Here is a 25994-nt window from a genome sequence, read left to right as displayed (position 1 = left end):
AAGAGCGGCAGCCCCACTGCTCCTGTATGTTGCCATACATCACATCGTTTAACACTTTGAACCATCAGAAACATGTCACTCACTCACTCTCTTGATACATTCATCTGTCAAGCTGGAATCATAAATACAATCATTCCCCCAATGTTGGCTCTTTATTCTGTCAACCATTTCAAAATGTGGCTAAGCCTCTTCATTTTCGACACATGAATAAGTGAAAAGCCATTAATATGTCTGTTTCATTACACTCTGCCACTCTGCACTGCTCATAAGCATGCAAAGAACTGTGTGCTTGCTGGTTCTGGGTTTTGAAATCCAATTTGTAAAGCAACGCTTTCTTTAAAAAAAAAAAAGTGACTTTCTGAATGTGTGTGTGTGTGTGTTGTTTTATAAAAATCACTGAATTCAAAAATGTTAAATATTATAGTTAGAATTTTTTTTTCTTAGATTAAATACGAATCATCATGTGCTTATTAAGAGATCTGGTGTGTTTCTCTCTCTCTCTCTCTCTCTCTCTCTCTCTCTCTCTCTCTCTCTACAGGTAACGCTGTCAAATCACAGCCAACCTTTTATCTGCTCTACCATGACAGCCATGACAAGATTAGAAGTGAAACTCTTCAGTCTCCTTGGCGGTTTTCTGATAAACTTTTTTTTTTTTTTTTTTTTTTTTTGAAGGGTGTCCTGTCTTGTGTCTCTGGTGTCTTCCTCTAGTGCGCTCCTGATTTGAAATATAGCCTTACATAATGAGGGAGAAAAATAGAGCAGTGTTACACCTCTGAGCCAGTGTCAGCCTAATCAATCATCTGATCACGGCGGGCATGCTTACTCTACGCACTTCGCATACGACACAACCCACCCCGTCGCCTTCCCAGCAATGTGACAGCAGCATAATTCATTTTAACCCAAAAATTAAAGTGGCACTCTCAGACTTGTCCTTGCGCCTTTTTGGATGGAATCAAATAGTAGTGCTTAGTGAGCCTTTATCTGTGTGTGCTGCATGATGTCTAAACTTATTCTTGTGGAAAAAAAATCTACAACCTTGAACTGATTCACATTTTGTCACATTTCAACCACAAACTTAAATGTAATTTACAGTTAAGGGGGAAATAGAATAATGAATTGTTTTCAGATTTTTATTTTTTTTTTTAAATGAAAATCTAAAGTGTGTATTAAGTATGGTGTGCATATGTAGCCAGTCACTTTAAAACATTTTAGAATCCCCTTTCAGTGTCATGAAGGTTGCACATCTTATAGAGTGTCTCTACCAGCTATTAGTCTGTGGGCAAATTTTTCACAGACAAAAAATATTTGCCCACTCTTCTTTTAGTTTTCCCACACACATATCATTTTGCACGTATGCCAGAGTGTTAAGTTTTAGTCTCATCTGATCACCGTCTTTCTGCAGGGGCACGTTTTTTTTCAATACTTCGGGTACCAAAGACGTTGTTCACGTTTCACTTTTTTTTTTAGATGACATTGACCTACGTTTTACTTTTCCAGCCTTGTTGCTGAGCATGCAACAGGCGATACATTTGAATCTGGGGTTCATGCTGTCATACTGCAGTGAGTCAGGAGGTCAGGGAAATCTGGAGGAACCGAAGCTGAGCAGAAGGAATGAAAGTTGGCCTCTTCACTTGGCAGTAAGATATTCATTCTGGCTTTCTTTCAAAAAGCCAGCCTTCAGCACAGCACAGCTCCAAAAGTTACATCATGATTATCTTGATGACTTGCATGCAGGAGGGCTGTAATGGAAACATGAAAATTGATTCCTTTTGACATTTCATATTTTTATTGTTTAATGTGCAAAGATTGTACAATCTTTCTGCAAAGATTCAGTGGATTTGTTCTCTTGAGATGAACAGATTAGTTGAAACTTTGATCCTGGACAATAGTCGCAGCAATCCGAGCAAACTCGCTAAATATGCAAGAGAAACAAGACATTTTTCATATACTGCATTTGTTCTACATTTAAAAAGTAAAAAGTATACTCTCCTATGTTTAAAAAAAAGCATTTTAGAAAATGTGACATTTGGAGCCACGTATTTGACAAAAAAAAGCAGCAAAAGTTCAGTAACAACTTAGCACAAAGTGCATATTTTTTAAAAATTCTTCCAACATAATCACAAGGGTTAGTAGCAAATGTTGATTGACTGGTCATCAACAAGTGAGAGAGCCGATACATTTACTATAGTTTTTGTGTGAGTTTGTTCTGATGTAGTGTGTGCTATCACAATGTCAAGCTGGAAAGAAATCAACTAAATTGTGTAGAAAGGAACTGGATGGAGGGATTTCATACCATTCAATTAATCTATTCTGACAGTGAGAAATATAGAAATATTGAGCACAACAGCTAAACTTTTAAGAAAAAAAAATCACCCATGTATATTCACCATGTGGTCTCTTAGAGGCCTTACATAGAGGAACTGGGGGAAAAAACTCCCCACATATATCTCAGATTTTGTGGAGGCCTCCTTTAGAGTGTTACATTTTTAAATTAATGAACTAGAGAGAGACTAAAAACATATGGCTAGTTTGGAACTATTACCAGCAGCTTTCTTTAACATAAACTTGATAGCCTAAATCTGAGTAGTTGCATCTGGACAGACCCCGAGGCTGCTATGATAATGCGCTTTGCACAGAAGAGAAGACCAAAGTGGAGATGTTGGACTTCATTTCTAACAGCACTGTTAAACAACTAAAGACACAGTGATGGGGTTTGGTGATTAGGGTATCAGTCACAGGACTCTGACACTTTCCAGACACTGATACCGAATTGTCTTTATCGCAAGTTATTCTGGATAAAATTAGGAGGCTGTCTGTCTGACAGTATTATCCCCTTTTTGGATCATCCAATATAGTACGCCCAAGCAAACAATCAAATCTACAACAGAGACAAAGATCCAAGTTGCTAGATGACCCCAAACTCACTGGAAGCTCCTGCAGAACCACGGGAAATGACCGATAACACACCTTAATAATCTTAAGCAACATTTGAAAATAAAATGGTCAGCATTCCAAGGGATGAATGTGACAAGATCTTCATAAGGAGGATTACTACTGGGTTTTTATTGTTACTTTACTCTCAAGTGTGCTACTTACACATTCATCCACTCCTTCAGAACGTTTGCGGAAGTTTTGAAAAGGGTGACCAGAGGGGAGTCACTCCTTCTGTTGGTGTGACAAACCAAAACCAAATGCCATATTTAAGAGGTTTTATTATGCTGTCGACATGTTTATAGAGGTTGGAGGTGAAGCCAGGTTGTTAGTGATGAACATTCAAATTTGGGGCACAGAGAAAGACAGAGCCCGTTTCTATTGCTAATGCACCTGTCACTTTCATTTTTCATCTGCTTGATCATTCATATTTAATCTGACAATAACGGTTTTTCACAGTACTTTGAATCATCACTGTTGTCCTTAGTTAAAATGCTAAATGAATGCAGCCGATGTGACAGGGTAAACATCACCATATGCATATCCTCCCAATATGTGTGTTTCATTCATAATGTCACTAACAATATTTTAGGGTTTATTTTCATTCAAACTCTGAATGATTTTACTAGTAGTAGCAGTAATGGCCTACAATTACTGCAATGGACTGGTGATCTGTCTCGGATTTACCCTGTTTTTCAACCGATGGTGAAAGACGGTACAATTGTTAAATTGTCAAAAGACAATTTTTGAAGGGTAGGAAAATTTTGTCCAAATCCTTGTTTCCATTTTGATTAGGCAAGGCAAGGCAAGTTTATTTATATAGCACTTTAAAACAGTACCACTGACCAAAGTGCTGTACAATCACAAGATTAATCAAATAAAAATCAAAATTAAAACACACTATAACCAACAATACAGTGACTTAAAACACCCTATACAATACATAAACATATCCAGATAAATAAGCAGCAGCTCAAACTGAATCAAAGGCCAACCGAAAAAGGTAAGTCTTAAGAGCAGATTTAAAAATTGCTAAAGAAGAGGCCTGTTTTACCGACATAGGTAAAGAATTCCAAAGTTTGGGAGCTGCAACAGCAAACGCCCTGTCTCCTCTCTAGGCATACTAGTTCATAGGCATACTAGTTCATAACTATGATCAAATTCTAACTCTAAATGCAAAACTTATTAACACTGAGGTAGTTGTTGCCTCCTCTTCTGCCTTTAAATAAATAAAAAAAAAAAACAAACATCCACTGAGACGTTATGATTAGAAGAACGCTTCTTGGTGTGTGGATCTACAAATCCTACAAAAGCATTTTAGATAAGAATTTGAATGAAGATGTTGGTTCAGTCAGCTGCCAAGTTCATTCATAGTGAGCTGTGTCCAGCAGAGAACAGTAGGACTGAGGACTGATATGTTTACGGGTTGCACAATCAGCGAATATATAAGCTTAGCAAGACTTAAAAGCCATCGTAAGACTTGTGGTGTGGAAAGTTTTATGAATTTAAATTTGTTTCCAGCTTTGAGTATTTAGAGAGTGCTACTGTCAAAATTGTTAGCAAGTTGACGCCTTTTAAATGTGAGGCAGTCATTGCCAATGAGGAAGACATTTAGCTGTGTAAAGGGAAAAGGTTTACATACCATCCTGTTTAAATAGAGTTCAAGCAAAATTGTATGTAGCTTTAACTGGATGAGTAAATGCTAAAGGCAAACTTGCTATAAAGAGGACCCTTGTTAAAATACATTTATAAATCCTGCATTCAGCTTTAACAAGTTACAGCACTGCTTTTATTGGCAAAATTATTAGAAATTTAAGGTTAGAATATAGCTTTTAAAGTTTATTAGGTTACTATTTCAGTAACATTTTATCAGAATCGAGTTTTTTCTAGTTTCTTTTATAATTTTTATTATTATTAAAGTATGATCCATATAAGCAACATTTTCAGAACTGTATAAAATGTAACTACTTTTACAAGCTAAGAATGGGCTATTTCTTTAAAGGTAGTGGAGTATTTTTTGTTTTATTTGTTAGAACTTGTACTCAGAAATATTAATTAATATTTACCAAAAATGAGTGTAAATTTTAAACTGTTTATTGGTTAAATCCTCATTAGTTGTTTTATGTGTTCATCAGAAGGATATTTGGTTTATTCCCAACAAAACCAGAAATCCATTGAAAATAAGTTTTTTTAATGAAAATTCAAATAGGTTGGAGGTGAACATTTTTTTGTACGCAAATTCAGAGACAATTAATTTGTGATGAGCAAATAACTGTTTGAAAGACGACTGCTTATTCACAAGTGAGATACTCAACAGATTTTTTTTCTTTCTTTTTTTTTTTTTTGAACCATAAACCGAGTGAGAAGTTAACTTCTTCGCTTAAACACGCCATTAAAGCAGCTGTTTAAAATGCGTCTTGAAGGGGATAAAGCTTTTGGCTTCGTCACTTTTATGACTTGTGTGAGCAGTCTGCTTGAAGGGCAGGACCATGTCAAAGTCCACGTGCCTTGCTTTGAAGAGGCGTGGTTCCGCTGATCACATGCAGAAAGCATGGTGCTTGCAGGGTTTTTTTTTTCTTTCTTTCTTTTCTTTTTTTTTTTTTTGCGCAACAAGCGGTGCATGAATTCCGCTTCCTAGAGTGACGTTTGATGGCAGCCACAGACAGCATTGTATCTTAAAACGCATTCTCTCCAAAGCGCTGTCAGCTCCCTCTTTTATCAGGCAGAGCGGAGACCCGCATGTTATTCTGTGAGTAAGGGGGAAGAGTTCTTTCATCAGCTCCTGGAGACTACTCATATATGCAGTCCGCTCCTCCCACAGGGGGATGTTGGAGATTAGGATGATGGTGATTTTTGATGAAAATAATGAACTGACTACTGACTAGTCCCGTTTGAATTCTCGGGCATTAGGATGGGCAGTTTCATGTCTGAGAGAAAGAAGCCTGCAGACTGCTGTAGTGAGCCTCAGCCTGCAAAAGCAATGCCCACTAAAGGACTTTGCAGTGAATATTTCATGCACCTCTGCAGCTTTTGGCTAATTTTTCAGATAAGATGTTCCTAGCTACGAAAAACTTTGACAAGAAATACAAAGATGGAACTAATAAATGATTTACAGTGTAGTTTTTGCAAAACACTACACTGATGTTGTAGCTTGACATACAGTGTAATGTTTAAAGTGAATGTTTTTAATCTTGCAATAATTCTGTAATGATATTTTGTGATAGTTTGGAGCAACTTTAAGTTTCAAACGTAAGAGGACTGTATAGTAAAAGCAAAAAAAAAAAGTATAATCTCTTGTTTGATTTAATATCTAAATGCATGCATTCTTTGGTCTTTGGTGAAGGCTGCGTTGCATTAAATTACCCCAGTTCTCATGTAAAACTGCACAGGGTCGATCAGCTTGGATTACTTTCAGGCCTACCATCTATTCTTCTGCTATTGACAACCTCTCCCTCTTAAGCTTGCATGACTGGAGCTCTCACTAGCGCTGCTAGTGGACAATCAAACCTACACACCCACCACCAGACAGACTCGCATTTCTCATTTCTTACTTCTAGTCTAAATTAGATAGCAGGACGTAGTGTCGGAGCTCACAAGATCGCAGAGTATTAGTTTGAAGCATTAGCATTAGTTTGACAGTGAAGCCGAGAAAAGGAGAGAAAAAAATCAACATGGAGTCCCCTCCAGATCCAGCGAGCGACCCGGGCAACAGCGCCTCGGAGCCGGCTACCCCGGTCAGGGAAACCCCGGTAAACCTGGAGACGCTCCGGAAAGCGGACCATCCAGCCCCGGTTCGAAAGCAGACCTGCTCAAGCACCAACAGAGGTAAGCGAGCAGCAATTTGACAGTTTCGGCGGGTGAGGAACGCGGACCGATCGAGGCACATTTTAATCCAACTTCAAAATAAATCAAATCGCACAACCTCCTAAATAACTGCACCCTGCTTTAATTCACCTCATAGCTTTTTTTTTTTTTTTTTAAATATATATCTATATGCAAGCGGGGGTATTTGACCAGTTTGATTGTAATTAGCGCTTTGGTTGGTGTATGTATGTGTGCGCTGCTCCACTGACAGCCAAAATCATGGGGGGGTGATACGGTCACAGATGTCACATTTACTCCGACTGCAAGATTAATCAATTATCCAGGAACTCAGACCCCACTAACTGGAGCTACTCCCCATGCCCAAACAGGCCAACCTGCCCGCTCCGGCGCTATTTTGTCGAAAGTGTCGAAAGTGAACTTTGGGGAAACTGTGGGGTTAGTTTATCGATCAGTCCCGTTCTGTTTGGTCGTAGGGACGTGTCCTCCGCCAGTGTCTCACGCAACGTCGTCTCGCTGGGTTGTCACTGATTTAGGCTGTTCCAATATGCAGCTGGATTATACACTGTTGCAAACCGAAAGGTGCTTCGCATATATATATATTTTTTACTATTATTAATATTAATATTTTTATTGTTATTATTTGTAACCTAATACGATTTAACAATAAGGCGGAACGAGCTATCATATTCCAGCCCGTGAAAAAGTCTGGTTCTTCTTACATGATTTATCCATCACGTCCCGTCCATGTTGTACAGTACAAGACAGTATGTTTAACCACACCCCCTCTCCACTGTCTCCAGTACACAGACTAACCGGGCTCGGCCAAGTTCAAAGAAATAAGGATTTCTCTGCTGATTCCCAACAAGCAGAGTTCACATTGCGCTAAAAGCGAGCGGTGTAGGTGGGACAATTATTTCATTGAACGTCGGGGTTTTGCATGCGTATACTCGCCTCCTGTGCTGCGCGCGAGGGGTATATTTAGAATGTGATATGGTGAATGTGGAATGTAAGCTGGTTATGTAACAGGTTTAGCCATAAACAGAGGCGCGCAACCGAGAGCAGGAATCATCATCATGATCGCGGATCTTGTTCACTCTTAAAGAATAGTGTTCACCCACTCCTCAGCTCCTATCACCCCGGTTGCTTAATTTAAACGTAAAAAAAGGGTCTTCACTTTTAGCGCGTATTAATACACCTCTTGAAGGCGAAACTGTGGAACTTTGTGGGCTGGCGCGCGCTGCCTGAGCGCTTATGTAATAGAGAGGCCAAGACAGGTAGTTTGGAAGCTTCCAGGATTGATTTCTTCTTTCACAAGTTTGACTTTGAGACACTCCTAACCTGCTGACCCATATTCACCCCACCCTTTTATGCACAGGATTAAAGTGCGTCTGGGAAAGAGAAAGACAGGAAAAAAGAACGCCTTTGGTGTGTTATGTAATGCTGAATGGGGGAAAAAAAAAAAGTGAGACAATCTCTGCACTATGGAAATATTTTTCTCACCTCACTAAAAGTTTATTTCTCCCTTTTTTTTCTTTTTACAAACACTAAGAGTGTATGTTGGCTACTGTGAGAAGGAGATTGCTTCAAATAAGTGTTAGAAAAACTTTTTGAAAACTTAAAAAAGTCAAATGTGTCTGCTGAAATTTCCTAATTAGTTTGATATCTCATGTATAAAGCCTTGCTGTTCAATCTGCAGTATTCGTTTAATTTTGATGAAGTCAAGTCAGTTTTTCTTCTTTTCTTTTTTTTTTTTTTGTCGCTACCACTTTTGGCAAAGAATTCCAACCTTTTCTCTTTAAATGGGCTCCTCTAACTGTTGAGATCATTTTGCCCAGTCGGTTTACCCTTTCTACTGAAAAGGGGGAAAGAAAAGAGGAATGAGTTCCAACAAAGGTGCACGACATTATTGATACGTTTTTAAAAAATGTATTCTGATGATGCGGCATGCAAACCATTTATCTCGCTCTAAAGCAACCAGCTGTGGACTGTTGAATGGCAACAGCTGCTTTATGGTTAGGAAGCTCAGCTTGCGAGTGAGTTTGACTTTAGCTGAATGTAGCTGAAGCAGAATATGAGCTTTTATGAAGGTGGCATGTAAACCTTATCCCTGGCAGCCACAGCTAATACGTGTTGTTTACCGGTATTAGACATTTGTCAGCTAGTTTGACTTTTGCTTTAACATTGTGACCAAAAGCAGAATAAACCTTTAAATCTGTTGTATCTAAAACTATTATTGTATCTACTTATTGTATGTATTGTTTTCCCTCACGAAAAACAACTAAAAGGCAAATTGTACTAGCAACAACTGCCTTACGTTTAAAACGCTCAGTTTGCAACCAAGTTTGACTTTAGGATTAGCACTGCTAAATTAGGTAAAGCAAAACACAAACTTTTAAAATTAATTTAATATTCATTTTAAAAGTCATGTACCTCTGGCCTGACCATCACAGCTAAGATGTTTTGTTCATTGGCAACCTCCGTGTTAAGAAACTCGTGTAGCATGCTAGTGTTAGCGCTGACGCTTAACCTGCTAATGCTACATAGAAGCTTAAATTCTTAAAATTCTCAACCACAAGTTCTACTATTTTTCCTAGCTTTTAGTAAGTTGATACATTTATTTCCAAGACAATAAATACAAACATATGAGCCTGTTCTCCTCAGGACACCACATGACAAATAAAAATAGTTAGTAGCTGACTAAACCAACATCAACATAAGGTTTAGATAGGACTTGTTTCCAAAATAAGGTAGCCAGGGCTTTTTACTTACCCATGATTAATTGTTACAATGTTCTAATAGTAGGAAATTACTGCAGTTTTTTGGAAAAAGAGGTGTCAAATGTAGGACAGCATGGAAATATGCAGGACTTGTAAAATATTTTTTGGGACTACAGTTCCATAGTCCAAGCCTTTTCTGGCACACACCTTAGATTTTCATAAATACATTTTTAAGATGATTGTAAAAGATAATGCTCTGTGTAAAGATGTGAAACCACCTGTTTGCTCATTTTGCAACTGATATACATCCAAAAATTAGGCTGTAGCTCTGGTGTCTAGATGCTCATTTAGTGGGAGTTTGTGTTAAACACACATTGCTGAAATTTTGCGTTTGTGTGCAGTTGTACACCTAATATGGAAGTAAATAGGTTTCTTTTAAGGGCATTAAAATATGTAGATGGTTTAGCATAATTTTTTTTAGCAGCAGTTTGTTTTTGTTTGGCCTAGTGATATATTTATAGATTTAGTAAAAAAGAAATGCACAAGGTACCTGCTGTCTTCTGATTATGCCATTTGCTACTATTTTAAATCCTGTCAAGTGTTTTTGCCTGCCTGAAAAAAAAAAAAGGAAAGATGTTTTGGGAATTGGATTCATGGTATGAAAATAACACCTGATGCTGCAGTATAAAAATATTATTTCTTCTTTTTACCAGACTTTATCCTGCAGTCTTATTTTGGGGATGCAAAGTTAAAGCTCTCAGCTGGCATAACATAATTTATTTATTATTTAGATGTTATGGACACGACTTGGATATGCAACAAGGACTTTGAAGGGATTTTGTAGTTCTTTTGCGCAAAATCTTAGTAGGGCATTGGCGTAGAGGCTGCATGCCACTGAGGTGGACAGTAGTGTTTCTTTGGCTGTGGCATTCTCAAATTCTGGAAATTGGGACTCTCTTGCTTCTGGATGGAAGCTGCATGTACAGCTCGGATAGATCCGGGATTTCAAGTTTCATCGTGTTGCTACGTTAGATCAAGTTTCCGTCCTCCTGTGTTTTAAATTCTAAAAAGCAAATCAAGTAGTAACTTCATCAGCTTCCGTTTGTTCGTACCAGTCAGACGCTTAAATGTTAACCGTCATCCTTTGTCTTCTCTAACACACAGTGCTGCTTCATAAATGGTTACAGCTGCTCCTCATTTAAACTTTGACGTAACGTCTAATTGCTGTTTATGGGTTTCAAAAGCCAAATAACATTTTTAATGTATGGTATTTATCTGTGTCTTTTGTGATTGAAACTTTAGTAGATCGGCAGCAATACTTTTTTTTTGCTATAAAGACATACACACATTGTATTAAATAGAAATGTACAATTTTGTTGGTTCCTCTTGTCTGAAGAGAAGAGAATGTAATATCCAGTATCTTGTTAAATTTTCATTTAGCAGTTTTTTTTAACAAGCATGAATAAATAGACTGAAATGTGTTGTGCTCAAAATTCCTTTCATATAATAATTTTTGGTGATTGATTAGGCCACCTTTTGTGTGTGATGTTTCTAAACAAACTATTCACATGCCTGAACTTTTGTGTAGCAATCAATGCAACATGTTTAAAAGTTGTGTTCCTCAGATTTTATGTTTACTCAGAAAAAAACAAAAAAACAAAACATAAGCACCGATGTATGCAACCTGCTCCTCACATATAAAATCCACCAGGTAAGATATTTTCCTTACTGTTACATTTATACAATCTTATTATGGATTTATGGATATAAATGCAAAATTGACTAGTTTCATTAGTCATGTATTAATGTTCATTACATTTAAACACTGGAAATAAACTTTGATTTACTTACCAAAATAATTTTACAAAAATGTTTATTACCTAAGGAATATGTAAAAATACAATGCCTTCTAATAGCTGTTTTGTTTGAAATTACTTCTGTGAGACGTCTTTTGTAGCCACCCCTCAAGAAAATCTGCCCCACTAAGAGTCAAACATCTGGCTGAGATGTACAACCCGTTTAATTTTACCCTACAGCATTTCAGTGAGATCTGAGCTCACATTTCTTCAAATGTTGGTCGGTTTTATGGAGACAGCTGTACTGGTGAGCTGAGAATCCCCAAACCATGACACATCCACCTCTGTGCTTCAGTGTTGGTACGAGGTTTGCTTATGCAACACATGTCCTTTGTGTCTAAATACTTTAATTTTAGATTCATCAGGCTAAAGAACAACCTGATGAAAATTATAAAAAAAATTTCGCTTTAGATTGTTTCTGAGAAATTTTAATCTGTTGTTTTTCATTGAGATCACACCTCCATGCACACATCCCAGTTACATAAGAATAGTGCTTTTTTTTTTTTTGTACAGGCATGCACATTTATAGAAATGGTGGCAAAAGCCTGTTATGGGTCACCTAATTACATTTGGGGTTTTACGAAATTTCTTGTGGCATCTTACGCTCTGCTTTCAGAGCAGCTATGTTTGGATGGCCAGACCTGAGAATGGTCACAGTTGTTTTGAATATTCTCCACCAGTGGACAATTCTTAATACAGAGGAATTGCTAGTTTTGTATCAGTGATTTTCTCCAAATGACTGTAAGGCTTTAAATTGTGAATATTTATATTGATTGATTCATAATTTCAGAAAATAGTGAAACACATGTATATCAAACGGATTTAATGGCACTATTTTCTTTGTCTCTTAATAAAGAAAGATAATATAAGAAGAACAGAAATGCACAATACATCAGAAATGCATAATTTAAAACACCGGGGAAATTAATATGTAATATATATTATTTACATTTGCTACTTGGTTAAAATGTGTTTTTAGTGTAACATATTTTACAAGCTATTGATAAAGGTGTAGTGCCTGGAGAAAAAAAAATAGGAAAATGAGTCTTGTAAAACAAATGTATGCTGCACCAGAAATACCTTGTAGTGGCATTCAACTTTGCCTGAAAATAAACTTTTGACCTCAAGCATTGAGGCTGGGAAAGTCAGAGACGACTATGTTTTTTTTTTCAGATAGGTTAGTCAGGCAACTTTTATTTTGGTTTAACATTAGAGGGTTGGCCCCTGGAGGAACAGGCGGGAGTTTAACACTTTTTTTTTATCTATTATTGAGAGTGGAGCATTTGATCTTTCTCTCGTGCTAGGAGATTGAAATCTATTCAATGAGTTAGGATGTGGGAGTCGTTAAAGTGTTTGATACAAGGGCAGCCGCATGAAAAAACTTCATGAAATGAACAAAATGCTTTAGAAAAATGTAACTGGTTGCCCTTGACTCATAAAAATACTAAAACACTTAGAGTATGTTATGCTTTTTACACTTTACACTAACATGTTGTTGCTTACCAACTGTAAGAAACAATTGTTTGAGTCCTGTATTTTACCCATGAGGGATTCTATAAAGTTTTAGACCAATTTTATCAAATAGCATGTGACCATTTCCTATAATATGTTATTTGTTAAAATTTCCAGTATCTATATCTTGTGCAATGTGATGCAGAAAACTTAATTTACCATCGTTTAAATGACATCCGTGTGCTTTTAATCAGGCCATGAGGGACTTTTTGCTGTTATATTACAAAGCCATTTGTTGTCCGTTTCACTATAAACTACCTTGCAGAAGTCTATTCACAATTTGACTCTTCTCACTTTGGTTGACCTTTGTTAGGATTTGTGATAGAGCAACACAAAGAAATGATCTAACTTTTAAATAGTTCTCCTGAGTGTAATTTCTGTATGAATGTAGTCAATTTACAAAGTCCTCAAAAGTTGTTCACTAATGTTAGGGAACATAGTTAAACAAAAGTGTTATGAATAGGGCTGGGACTTTAACACATTCATTTTAATTAATTAATTACATAGTGTTAAAATTTTTAATACAAACATTTTTGCATGCATTTTTCGTTTTTATATACAGAAGTACTGAACCGGAACATTTCTGGTACACTCATAAATTTGACGAACAAGCGACATCTGCAAGCAACAGTGATGGATGGCAAAACCACTTTTCTTGGACGAATGGTAAAGACTTGAGACTTGACACTAATGATCTTACTCGCGATGCCACACCTTTAATTAAATGGTTAAGATCAAGGAACAATCATGTTGTAATGGCTCAACCACTCTACACCTCCGTTGGGACTATTTTGCAAGCCTTGAAAATTGTTCTAATGCTCTCAAGACAAAATCTGGCTGAACATAAGCTACTTTGAAAAGAGGCACACCTCTAACCTCTGAATGTGTGAAGTTGGTCAACAGTAGGCTGTGTGTACAAAGGCGTACAGCATTTTTCCAAGTTTGATTTGTAGCAAATTTTGAAAACCATAATTTACGTTCCTTCCATTTCACACACCACTTCCTGCCACACTCTTGTATACAAAAAGTGTTTATGGATACTTTTGCAACATATTATATACACGAAAACCGGTCCTTACTCAAACTTTAAACGAGGAGAACATTTGTTTGGATTTATTTTAGGTGAAGCTTGAACAAACTAGAGTGGAACCTCTAGCAGGCAGTGCTAATTAAACAAACTCAAGAAACTTAACTGACATCAGTGACGAAAGTTTTATTCCACTGGGACGGTTTATTTTGGAGTTTGAATCACCAGTGACTTAACTGGGGCTGGCGAGGAAATTTCAGCTTGTGACAGACACCAGATTTGATTTGAAATCTCCAGTGGTGATTGAAGGCTTAGATCTGTGGCCCATTTACAGAAGTTTGAATCTTAGATAGGAAAAATTTGAATAGTTTTGACCGGAACTACTCCAGATGCATTATTGGAGAGCGTTAAAGGAGTCTAAATTTAATGTGGTACACTGTGACCTAAGTACTGGTTGGCTTCACGCAGCTCTGTGGCTCTCTGATATGAAATGGATTCCTCAGAAGAGGACGAAAGGGAAAGAAGTGGCGAGAGCAGTATAAGGGATTGCTCTGAGGGTTTCTTATGTCACATCAAGTGCCAGGCCTTTCACGTTTCCTCTATTGTGGGTGGTGGAAAGCCCCTTGAGAGGGGAGGGTAAGCCCCCTCACATGGAAAATCCTGGTGGACAGGAAGTTTGACCCAACTGTATCTTTCAAACTATCTTTCTTTTGGCTTTAAACGATGGAAACTAAATACATGTTCATGCCGCTTGACACCATTTGTCAAAATTCATTATCTTAAACCCAGACAGTGTATGCATCCTTAGAAAAACCATTCACAAGTGGTTTACTTTGCAAAAAAAAGTATTTATACCTCATTAACATTTCCACATTTTTTTCATGCTACAACCAAAATCATCAATGTGGTTTATTTGCCTTTTATGCAATAGGCCATCACAAATTGCTCCTTACTTTTGACGTAAAAGTACATAAGGCTACACAATAAAAAAAAAAAAAAAGTTCTATACATCAAAATCAGGATAATGGGCTGGTGTGTGTTTGTATTCAGTCCCCTTCAGAAAAGTAGCCAAGAGGTGCGTAGTAACTCTGGAAAAATGGCACTAGTAAGTTTTCTTAATATGTTTTTGTTTATAATTTGTACATTTGTATTTTTTGGAAAGCGCCTCATTTTTTTTTTTTTTATATTTAAATTGTTCTATTTTTTTGTTGTACAATTACAGTAAGTAAGCAGATTATACTTAAGCTAAATTTTAGCAGCAAAGTAGCACATAATTAAGTAGATGTAATTTATTACATCTACTTAATTATGTGCTACTTTGCTACTATTTATAAATTAAAGTGTCAGATAAAGACAATTTATTCATGATTTTGAAAGACTGCAGTCAGGTGTCATTTAATTTTGCAAAAATTTAAATATTGAGTTTATGTAACATTTCTCACAGGTTACCTAGTTCATTGTTGCTAAGATTGTAATTAGAAAAAAAAAATATTCAGTGACATCAGTCAATTGTGAACTGTCTAGATATTAATTAAATCTTATCAAAAATTTCTCAAGAATGAAATTGAAAGTGGTTTCTTTAAATGGCTTTTGTGATCGCAATGTCCACAACATATTAGTTGCAGTTTTGAACAGCATGTAGTTAAAATATACTTAAGCTTTTTCTTTGCATTTTACTCAAAATTATTGTAACAACGTGTCACTTTGTTTCAAAATCGATTTGTTCTTGTTTTTCTTCTGCAATGACGAATAAGCTGGTCAGAGCTGATCTAAAGATGGATGAAACAAAAAAAAACAAAAAAAAAACACTTGCAATGAACTGAGATGGTCATTTAGCTTAAAAAAATACTAGACCAAATGTTCTTACAAAATTACAGATTCCTTCCACTTCAGCTAGCTGTGCACTACTTGTGACAGTGTATCACAACAATTTTCAAAATAATACACTGATGTTTCAGGTTGCAATGACACAAAATGTGAAAATGGTACAATACGTCTTTAAGGCAAAGTATATCCAACTTGTAGCTCCTTATGCAGCCTGCAAGAAACTGACATTGGTTGAAGACTACAGAAAGAAAATCAGCATTTTTAGGTTTTTCCACTGCTTGTGTATGGGTTTTATTTAAAACTCTGACAGCTAACACTGTAAAACCCAAAGTATATTATTCAAGCAGCTCAACCAAAGAGCCTCTTAACTATTATTTATTTTTGCTTTCTGTGGCGCTTTCTAAATGGCTCTCTGCCTTTCTTTAACAGCTCTGTTGAATGGAGGAATATCGCATCAGATTGAAAGAAAAATGGTTATATCTGTTTCATAAGATCTGTAACAAAGCAGAACAAGCCATATTCTTTTTCTCGATTTTAAATGTTAAAATAATTGACTGATGTCTGCACTTCTGTCTTTTCAGAGTTTACTGAATATAGGATATTATTGGAAAATATAAGAGTGCTAACAGGAAGTTCCACAGGATCTGTTTGTGCTGTATTTTTCGTCTGAACCTTTCCATTTTATTATTTACAAAAAAATAAAATAAAATATGTAAACCTTCCTTTTTACATTTTAGAAATTTCAAGAGGTTTTCCTAGATTTGGTAGAATTAGTTATTAATCGTATTAATCTCACAAAGTTTATCCACCAAATATTTTTATTTTTTTGGATGCATGGGAGAAAACATACAAGTTGAAAAAGAGTATCATTTCTGATGGCTTGATTATTTATATTGGAATAACAAGCGCAACTTAATCTCATAAATAAAAAAGAGGGAGATACAGATCCGTCCCCTCCAGGTACTGCCGCCACTTAATCGAATTAGCTCCACTCGCAGGCTTGTCGGGCTCTTCAAACACCCCTGGTGACTTCTGAGTGCAGATTACAATCAGCTACTATTTTCAGCCTTTGATTAAAATCTGGTGAGGTTGGACAGAATTTATTTGAGCGGAGAACTAACTAATTATTAACTTTGCAGCCCATCTTTCTCTCTCATTTTTTGAATTTTATCTGACTATTTATAAGGGCCTAGAGTACTGCCCCCCCCAAATATGAATTCTTAATATTTTTAAGTTTCATGTAAAAAAAAAAAAAAAAAATGTCTGTTTTAGATGAACTTACCAGTTGAATGTTAAGGGATCTAGCTGGCCGTTCAGATTACCTCAAAGCAACTCTTACTTGATAAGATAATAGAAGATTATTGCAATTGTTCATAGCTCACACAGCATGTCACAGAAACATTGTTAGGCACTTGTCAGTGACAATTCTGCTCCTTTGTTGCTTTTACAAGGCAGCTTTTGAATATGAATAAGTCACTAATGAATATTTGCTTCTTGTGTGTAAGAACTGATTACTTTAGGAGACATAGCAAGAGAATGAGTGTGGTACGATGGGGCTCAATCAGCGCAGCGCCGCTGCACTGCTTTCTGACAGTGATTGAAAGACGGAGTCGCTCTTTGCCATGTGTGAGTCTGCTATCCATAGTCGCTGACAAATATCTGCTGTCTGATCAATCAATATTTGCAGCTTTATTCAGTGATTTAGTGCGTAAGAGGCAATAATTAATGCCGAGCTGGGTTGTTAAAAGCCTATTTTTATGTGACAGACCAAAATAGACAGGATACAGAAATAGGAAGATTAAATCTTGTGGTTGACATTTCTTATAGACCGCACTACGTAAAGATTACAAACTTTGGATTTTTGATGGACTTGGTTGGCTCCTAGTTGGTTTGATTTCCATATCGGAAGCTTTATTTCTTTGTGGATTATTGTTTATATGCTGAAGACGGCCACGTTTTCAGAAAATGTATAGGTTTATTAAAGTAAAAAAAAAATCAAAGGAAAAAAATGTTTGTGATTTTTCTTTATGATGTTTCTGTAAATATATTTTGACTTACTATTCGTTTCTCCCATCTCCTTAACATTTTCCTCTCTTATATGACTAAAAATATCTGCAATTTTAATCTAATGTTTTCCAGGGTTAAACAATTGTGGCTTGTGATGGTAATTAATTTCTGCTTGCTCCACTTGCCATGTTTGGGTTCTGCTTGCTGGCTCAGGCCCAAAGTGTCTTCTAAAGGACCCTCTTAATCTCTGCTAGGGATGGGTGGAAATTTGCACTCTTGTAATTGAACCAAATTCAAGTTATTATTAATTATGCACCGATCACACTGTCCTACAATCCAGGTGTTCCTCAATACTTTCTTATATATATATATATATATATATATATAAAACCTTGTGCCACCTTTTGGAGCTGATATGATTAATTTGCTTCTATTTAAATTCTTATTTCCAACTTCACCGCATTGCATTTGCAAGTTGGAAAACCTGTTGCATTTGCTCATTATTTTTGCTCAGGAGACCAGAGTAACTACTGTTGATTGTCCAAACGAATAACTGAATAACTGTCTAGGTTTTATAATATTTCCTTAAAAAAGAAAAAAAAACAACAGAGACATGGCAACATAAATGTTTTAGAATGTGTTTTAGACCCGCCTCACTCTGACCAGCTGTCATCTTGTCTCCCAAGTGAAAATCTTTCTGTTTCTTCAAACTCTGGTCATTGAGCGTAGGCTAGAAACCGATGCAGAGAGCAACTCCACACTTCCAAAAATCAAAACTATTCCCTTAAATACTTGATCATCTTTGGCCTAAAACGCAGAAACATTTGCCACAGCTTGAAACTAAGGCTTCAGGCAAATTCTCAGGGAACTTTAAGATGTGCTGTATAGCTTGGGGCTAGACCTCTCTTTGCCTTCAAAAGTTGTTTGAAATCATCAGCTCCACTCTTCACCTAGCAGGTAACCAGTGGAAAGACCTACATTACATGTTCATCTATACTGTTTTGTCTGCCTAAATCTGTTGAAAGCATTGCTGTTGAATTTTGAATGATTCCTGGTGACTGATGTTCAAAATAATACGGTCAAGACATGAAGAGAAAGTGTTATTTTGCCATGTAACAGAATAAATGAACTTATTTGAGTCCTAGTAGGTAACTTAACATTTTAAAATAATATTTACTTGTATGTTCCATTAGGGAAAAAATAAAGCAATGACTTTACTGATGTGTTTTAGCATCAGTCAGAAGAACATCGGTTGTGGAGAGCAAATCGTAATGGGTTTTAAGACATTTGAATTTATCAATATGTATTTCTATGCTTTGAAACATTGTAAGTAATGTTTTGTATTATTACAGTAAAAGGTGAAAGCTTACAACAAATTCAGCAGTTTTGATAAGACATGGCTGTTACTTCATATCAAATAAATTATTGGTTGCTGTGATGGATACAGTTTAGTTTGTGCATTTTATTTCCACTGATATTTGCTCTTTGTGATTTCATTACATTTTTGCCAGACTGGCATTTAGTAGCTGAGAGATGGAACTAGTTGGGTAACATTACAAAAGCAGTCAGCTGGATTCCCCACATTGGGACAACATACAGTAGCTAAACTTTGACAGACCTGATCGCTTATCTCACATGCATGTTGTTAAGGCCATGTGTCATGTGATGCTGGTGTGATTCCAGACAAAGACCAGTGGACAGGAGAGATTGATGGTGGTGTCCAGAGTCAGGCAGATAACACCTGATTTGTGCTGGAGGAGGCCGGTCCAGCACACTCGTCTCCTTGCCAACTCAAATGATGTAAAGGATTTGTTGAGGAGGCGAACCGTTCCTTTTGCTCAGTGCAAATTCAGGGCCACATTCAGAGACGATCCCAGGAAGCCAACGTGGCCCAGAGCGCTCGGCAGCACATGATCCATGCATCAGCCTCACCTGGGAAAAACTCACACAGGCATGGGGGTCATTTGTTTAGCACAGGTGCATCATGTCTCCGTGTCTCCCACACAGTCATGCGCACGGACACACACACACACATATGAGCACACTTGAATGCATGCTCAGAAACATGAACATGGCTAAAGGCAAACACATGCGTTGATAAAAGGCTGTCCGTTCGCTTGGAAAAAAGTCCTAATCCCCTTGTTAAGATTTGTTGTCTGTGATGCTTTTAATGTCTATCTGCCGAGGTCAATAAAAATATTCCTAGGCATAGAACAATATTTCAGATGAAGTGTAAAAATCCGGATTAGTATTCACCTCTCTTTACTCTGATACCTGCAGCAAAAATCCAACAATTATTGAACAAACAGCCCAATAAACCGAAGAAACACAGCAGGGAGAGAATTTTAAGAAGTCTGAAGTGGGATTAGTTTTAGCAACAGTGTCCTAAGCTTCCAGTATCTCAAAATGCATGGTTCAGTCCATCCAATCTGACTTAATATGAGCTATTTTGTGAAGGAAAATTGTACCACTACAAGTAAAACATATATTCACATGTGTAGTGATTACTTATATAGGTGATGTGGCTCTTCACCCAGGATGCTAAGGTGCTCATGTAGATAATTCTGACCAACTTAGTCTGAATTATTCTGGACTGGTCACCAATTCTTCAAAGATGTTTGGGCTTTTTAAACCTATGAAAAAAAATCTTAAAATAAGAATTACATCTATTGTCAATGTTGTATTACTATAACCTTTCTGAGTCCAGGAGGATCTCACTCAGGGAAGTGTCCATTCAAGTGCTGCCTGCCACTGATTCATACAGTATCTCTATTCAACCCCAATATGTATTTCCTTCCTAATGAATATTTTCTTTTCTCAGGATTTTTAACCAATTTGTCCAATTTAACCAATATATCAATTAACCAATTTGTCTACAACTATAAACGCCAGCCTATGTTGTATTTTTCAAATATGTGAAATTATACTGAGGAAAAAAAAGCAAAAGTTGAAAGAAATTTTGGAGTAATTTATAATATTTACTTTCTTGCACTTAAAAATCATAGCTGTTGGGGCTTTTCTAAAATTCAATGGTTACATCACTTTGGTTATAATTTTCCACCTATTAGTCACATCTCAATTTCTCATTACCTCCTTCTAACAAAGTCCACAATTTCACCCTCAAAATGATGGTGTGGCAAAAAGAAAAAAAAAAGTTATTAAAAAAATCTGTTCCCTTTTGTTAATTCAGCTGAATGAGTCGTCCAGCTCAGGTTATCGGTGTGTGAAGCAGATGGTGAAAAGATAGTGTATAATAGATCTCGGTATTAACCGTAGCACATGCTGGGAATGTCAGTGGATGGCACACAGCAGAGTAAGAGAGAAGGAATGACCTTCTGTCCAATCATTTACCCTTTTGTGCCCCCCCACACTGTTCTGAAATTACTTTGTTTTAGCCAATTAAAAGAGCTGGCTCAGGATCAAGCAGCCTGCCATTTTTTGCTCACCTACGCCCATGTGACATTATCACTCTGTCACAAGGAGAGATGGCGGTAAGTGGGGAAACTCCAGCATGGCACCATGCCACCTAAGACCCACTGTGTTCACTCAGATTAATGCAGGGATTCTTGTCTCCAACTTGCAAGAAATCAGTCGGTGTACCTTTGGTCTTCCCAGTACACACAGATCGTCCCTATATATTTACAGTGTGGCAAAACCAGTACAGCAAAGCGATTTGTCCCAACTCACTCCAGGTATGAATGACGGTCTACTTCTAAACATTCACAGAATCTGTTTTTGCTTGCACTCGTATCGCCTTGCTGCTGATCAGGATAGCATATGCTGAGAAAGGGTTTTCCTTCCAAATCCTTACATGGCTCAATGATAGAAAGACAGCAGACTCAACAATGCCATGGCAGTAAATGAATGAAGGACTGAGGCGTGTGGTGTTTAACAGCCATACGAGCACAGATTATGTGCTTGAAGGGGCTGAATTGACTGCCAGCAGTGACAGTTGGGCTGGGAGTTGGACAAGCCTGGGACGTGCAGCTCAATTCCTTTCGGATACACCACTGGGTCTAGGGGCTCATCTTTGCAGCCTTGTGCCTAGGTCCCCGCCGCTGAAGCATTGTGGCCTGCCATTTTGCACCCCTCCTCTGGAGGAATCGGTGGGCCCCTGCACCCTCTTGATGAGCACCCATTAAAGGCTGTCTTTGAAAGGCGACGGGCGCTTTTGAGGAGGAGTGTCTTTTACTTCCCTCCAGCTTGCCTTGGCTTGGCATTCATCAGGCTGCCTGGCTTTGCTATCCTGCCCACATGATGAAGCGCCATGGGGCTGAAACGTCTGTCATTTGTTTTATTTTCAAAAAATAAACTTGATGATTTACCAAAAAAAAAAAAAAACGGAGGCTTTTGATGATTATCTGGAGGCATATGGAGAATGTGTTGCAATAGTGGCATTTAAGGGTTTTTTCAGGCAACGTATAACAATAGGGTCAAGGATTTTCTTAGGTTCCCCTTAGGTCAAGATTACTGCTTCTGCAGTTTTATGTAAAATGGACAAATCTTAAATGTGACAAATAATGAAAAGTGGTTGCATAGACAGATTGAAGGTCACATTACAAGTACTGAAACTTGCATTTGGAGATGCTTTGAATGGGTTTTCTGCAGATATGGTTTTGATGAGGAAATAACATAAAGCTCAAAAAAGTTGATTTTTCATAATACTGCGCCCTCGCAGAGCTGGTGAGAAAATATAACAACACTAATATAAACTTTTTTTTTTACTGTCAGCCATGAAAATTCAGATCAACAACAACAAAAAAAAATCTTTATACAATTTGTGAGATGTTTTTACCTCTGAACTTAAACTTTGTTGCTTATGGTAATCTAATGCCACATGTGCTAATATAGTGCACCATTTCAACTAATAATAAAGTTTGCTTTTTAACCTCATATATTTTTGTCGGGAAGTTTTAACTTGCAGTGTAGAATTATGTTCGGCTTTGGTCTTGTTTTCACTTTGTTTGCTAAACATTCATTATAGGTTTGAAGTAACTTAGATCACTACGTATAAAATTTTGTTGCTGTGATGTCTTTGGGGCACTTTTGATGTTACCATTCCATGTACTAGGATTGTTGTGAATTGGCGCTGTCTAAATAAACTGAATTGAATTAAACTAAATTGAATCAGTGTTGTGGAATTCAGTCAGGAATGGAAAATGGTACTTTTGCCGGGATATTCCCATTTTGTTTAATGTTTTCATATTCTAGTATTAACTGACTATGTTGGAATGTAATTTCAATGCCTTCAGGATGACCCAAAGGAGGTCAGATAATTATTGACCACGTTTTTAGCAAGTTGCTCAAACCGTCAGTTTCAAACACAGCAAGTGAGTGAATTTTTGTGTTCAGTTGCCATAAATCAGCTTGAGATTAAATAAGAATTGTAATGGATTTTTGTAGTAATGGTCTAGTAACTTGGTCTAGTTTCAATTTATTAATGATTGAAGCAACAACAATGAGGGGGGGGGGGGGGGAATGCAGCCAAAGGCACATTGAAGTGAAGAATTGGTTGGTGCATTTATATCATCTACAATGTGAGCACAGTAGGATCTGATGCTTCATTTATAAAGTTAATGGATGCACAAAGCTGTCATTTATCTAGTTATTTATCTCTCTGTTACCCTTGACCATTGCCCTGTCTTTTCACCCCAGAGGGAGCTGTTGTTCCTGTTGCCCTCCTCTGCTGTGGTGAACTACTCTCCAGCTCCTGGAGACTCCATTAGGAAGTTAGTCTTGTCCTTGGAACGCTTCTCTCTTCAACTTCTCTTGCATTCATTCACCCTAAAACTCTCCAAGTCTGTTTCACATGCACTTCTTCCCCCTCCTTCATTTGAAACTAGGGCGGAGGTCAGAATGGCAAATTTGATATAAGAGCTGACATGCTTCCACGGAGCACTGTGTCAGCTGCAAACAATAGGTTTGCAGGAGCTGTTATGCCGAATAAAGAATGTTCCATATTCCCAGAGAAATGTCCTCCGCTAGACATTCCCAAAAGACATGAGAATATTTGTCTGCATACATTTTTACCAGCCTCAGCCCAGTACACGACATAGGTTGAGGCTAAATTAATTCATGTAACGTTTGAGCAAATAAGTTATTTCACTGGAGGGAGTTGAGAAATGTTAACCTCTTTGCTTGTTTGAAAGATTTATCTTCAGGTACTATAGATTTAGATATTAAATTCGTAATTTTTATTTTTTTTTTTAACTGTTTTATTCCGTTTTGTTTTACTGGCTATCGAAGATCACTTTGTAATCCAACAGAGCTATTAAAAATGTTTGTTTCTGACACATTTCAAGATTTTCTTTGTTTCAAACATAAATGTCTCGGATCATTGGAAAAAAAAAAGTACATCGGAAGAAGACGGCGTGCAAAATTCACGCCTGGCAGTAGTACTGATTAAAATTCAGTACCATCACTGTACCGTAACGTCGTTGTGAAGTAACAGTCGAGTTGTTCAGTACTTGATTTTTTAATATGAGTAAGCAGCTTTCACTGCCTCGTTATATAATTAAATAAAATGGAACATCTTCATCTAGATCATAAAGAGCTGTATTAAAACTGGTACCAACTAAACCCACTGGTCTTTTGAGAAAGTGTACTGTCGAGCTCACACTGTCAAACTCTGGTAATCAGGTTATGACAGTTCATAAAGTATAGTTTTTCAAATCTTTGCTCTTTTTATAACCAAGTAACAAAGTACAAATCGATGGGTGTTGACGTAACAGTTGTATTTATTTACGTCATTGTCAGATTTCTCTACAGTCAGTTGTCGCCGGACGCTTTATCACAAATTTGATTCATTTGCATAAGATATTTTAATTGGAACACTGCTCCTATTAAGTGAACAAATGGAGGGTTAAGTAATCTCCGAGTGAGATGATTTAGAATTCACTGTTAAGAATTAAAACTCAGACTCTTGGATTTGTGTGACAACCAATTATAATGACAATATGCAATGAGTCTCTGCAGCACTCAGGTCTCCGAGTGTCTTCATTTGCAGTGATTTAAAGGATCAGGTACGTTAGTCTGCTTGGCTGGTTTAATCAAATTATTTATCCCGTTTGTCTTTGTTTCCATCTGCCTTTTTGTGGGCTCGAGCGGTATGCATGTTTACGCAATGTAAAAGAAATAGTTTTATCTATTGTTTTTTATTTCTGGGACTTTATTTGAATGTTAATGTGATGTAGTGAGATGCAGACTGATTAATGGCTAATGCATTAATTATGCAATAAAAGGTGATTATTACTAAGAAACAAGGGCGTAGGTTCGGTCTAAGTTTTGGTGGGGACCTTGACACCCCCCCCCCCCCGCAGCACAGTGAAATGCCCAAGAGCACCGAACATTTTTGAGAAGGGGGGGGGAAACCACATTGGCTTAATAACCCCCTCCCCCCAACCATAACCATATCATACATCTTGTGTATACAACCAGATACAGTCATACTCAGCAGATCAGTTCAAGAACACTTTACTTTTTCCTTTACAAAATTCAGCAAACGTTACAAGATCAAAAGAAATATCCTCTGGATACTCCCTGGTCACTGGCACTCACACTGACTGCCTCCTATAGAGAAAACAAAGCGTAACCTGGTTTGTATTCACACTAGCTTAACTTAATTTAAGACTAACACTTCAAATGCCATATTTACTGAGATAATTTCACAGCATATTTCATATCTGAGAACTAACACCTCACCTGGAGCCCTGAAGCTCCAGCCACCTCTCCATCGTTCTGCTCTGCCCCTTGTCCTGCTGTCTGAGCATCCTATGTGAAAAAATATTACATAATTAACAGACCTATTCTACCTCACATTCAGTGCTGACCTTACTAAACACCGGACTTTACAACAAATGCGTTGCGTGATAGATATCTAACTTATGGGTCCACTCACTGTACTTACAGCCGACGTAGCGAAATAACTTCTAATGTCTGTCCTTTTCTTTTTTGGTGGCGACATGGTCTGGAGACTCAGAAGGAGACGCGTGTGCCCAGCTAGCCGCCGCCTTTTGCAGCTAATCAAAGAACGTCCGACGATTCAACTGACTCCCCCTCCCCCCACCCCCCGACAGCACCGTTCCGACACGGTCTCGGAGGCTCATAATAAATGTCAAACTAAGAAGCTTCCGTTCCGCGCACCGCCTGTTGCTGCTAATCAAAGATCGTAGATCCACGTTCTTTGAGCCAATATGGCAAAAATTGGTCGGGACTTTTTCATATCCCGTGAATATTGGTCGGGACATGTCCCTACCGTCCCTACCCAAACCTACGCCCATGCTAAGAAATGAC

The 25994-nt window shown here is 37.4% G+C and overlaps 1 protein-coding gene across 1 annotated transcript in view; it reads left to right on the top strand.

Moving 5' to 3' along the window:
- The first annotated feature begins 4667 nt into the window (after positions 1-4667).
- Positions 4668-25994, top strand: part of roraa (RAR-related orphan receptor A, paralog a) — a 218988-nt gene continuing 197661 nt past the window's right edge. The window contains exon 1 of the mRNA XM_088006263.1: positions 4668-6756. Coding sequence (XP_087862389.1) covers positions 6603-6756 — 154 coding nt within the window. The 5' untranslated portion in view covers positions 4668-6602. The remainder of the gene's footprint in view (positions 6757-25994) is intronic.

Source organism: Poecilia mexicana, unplaced genomic scaffold (genome assembly GCF_051168715.1).
Source record: "Poecilia mexicana isolate PSO_F unplaced genomic scaffold, ASM5116871v1 scaffold_6, whole genome shotgun sequence".
Classification (NCBI taxonomy): domain Eukaryota; kingdom Metazoa; phylum Chordata; class Actinopteri; order Cyprinodontiformes; family Poeciliidae; genus Poecilia; species Poecilia mexicana.
Note: the sequence above shows the minus strand (reverse complement) of the source record. Positions and strands in the feature narration are given on the sequence as shown.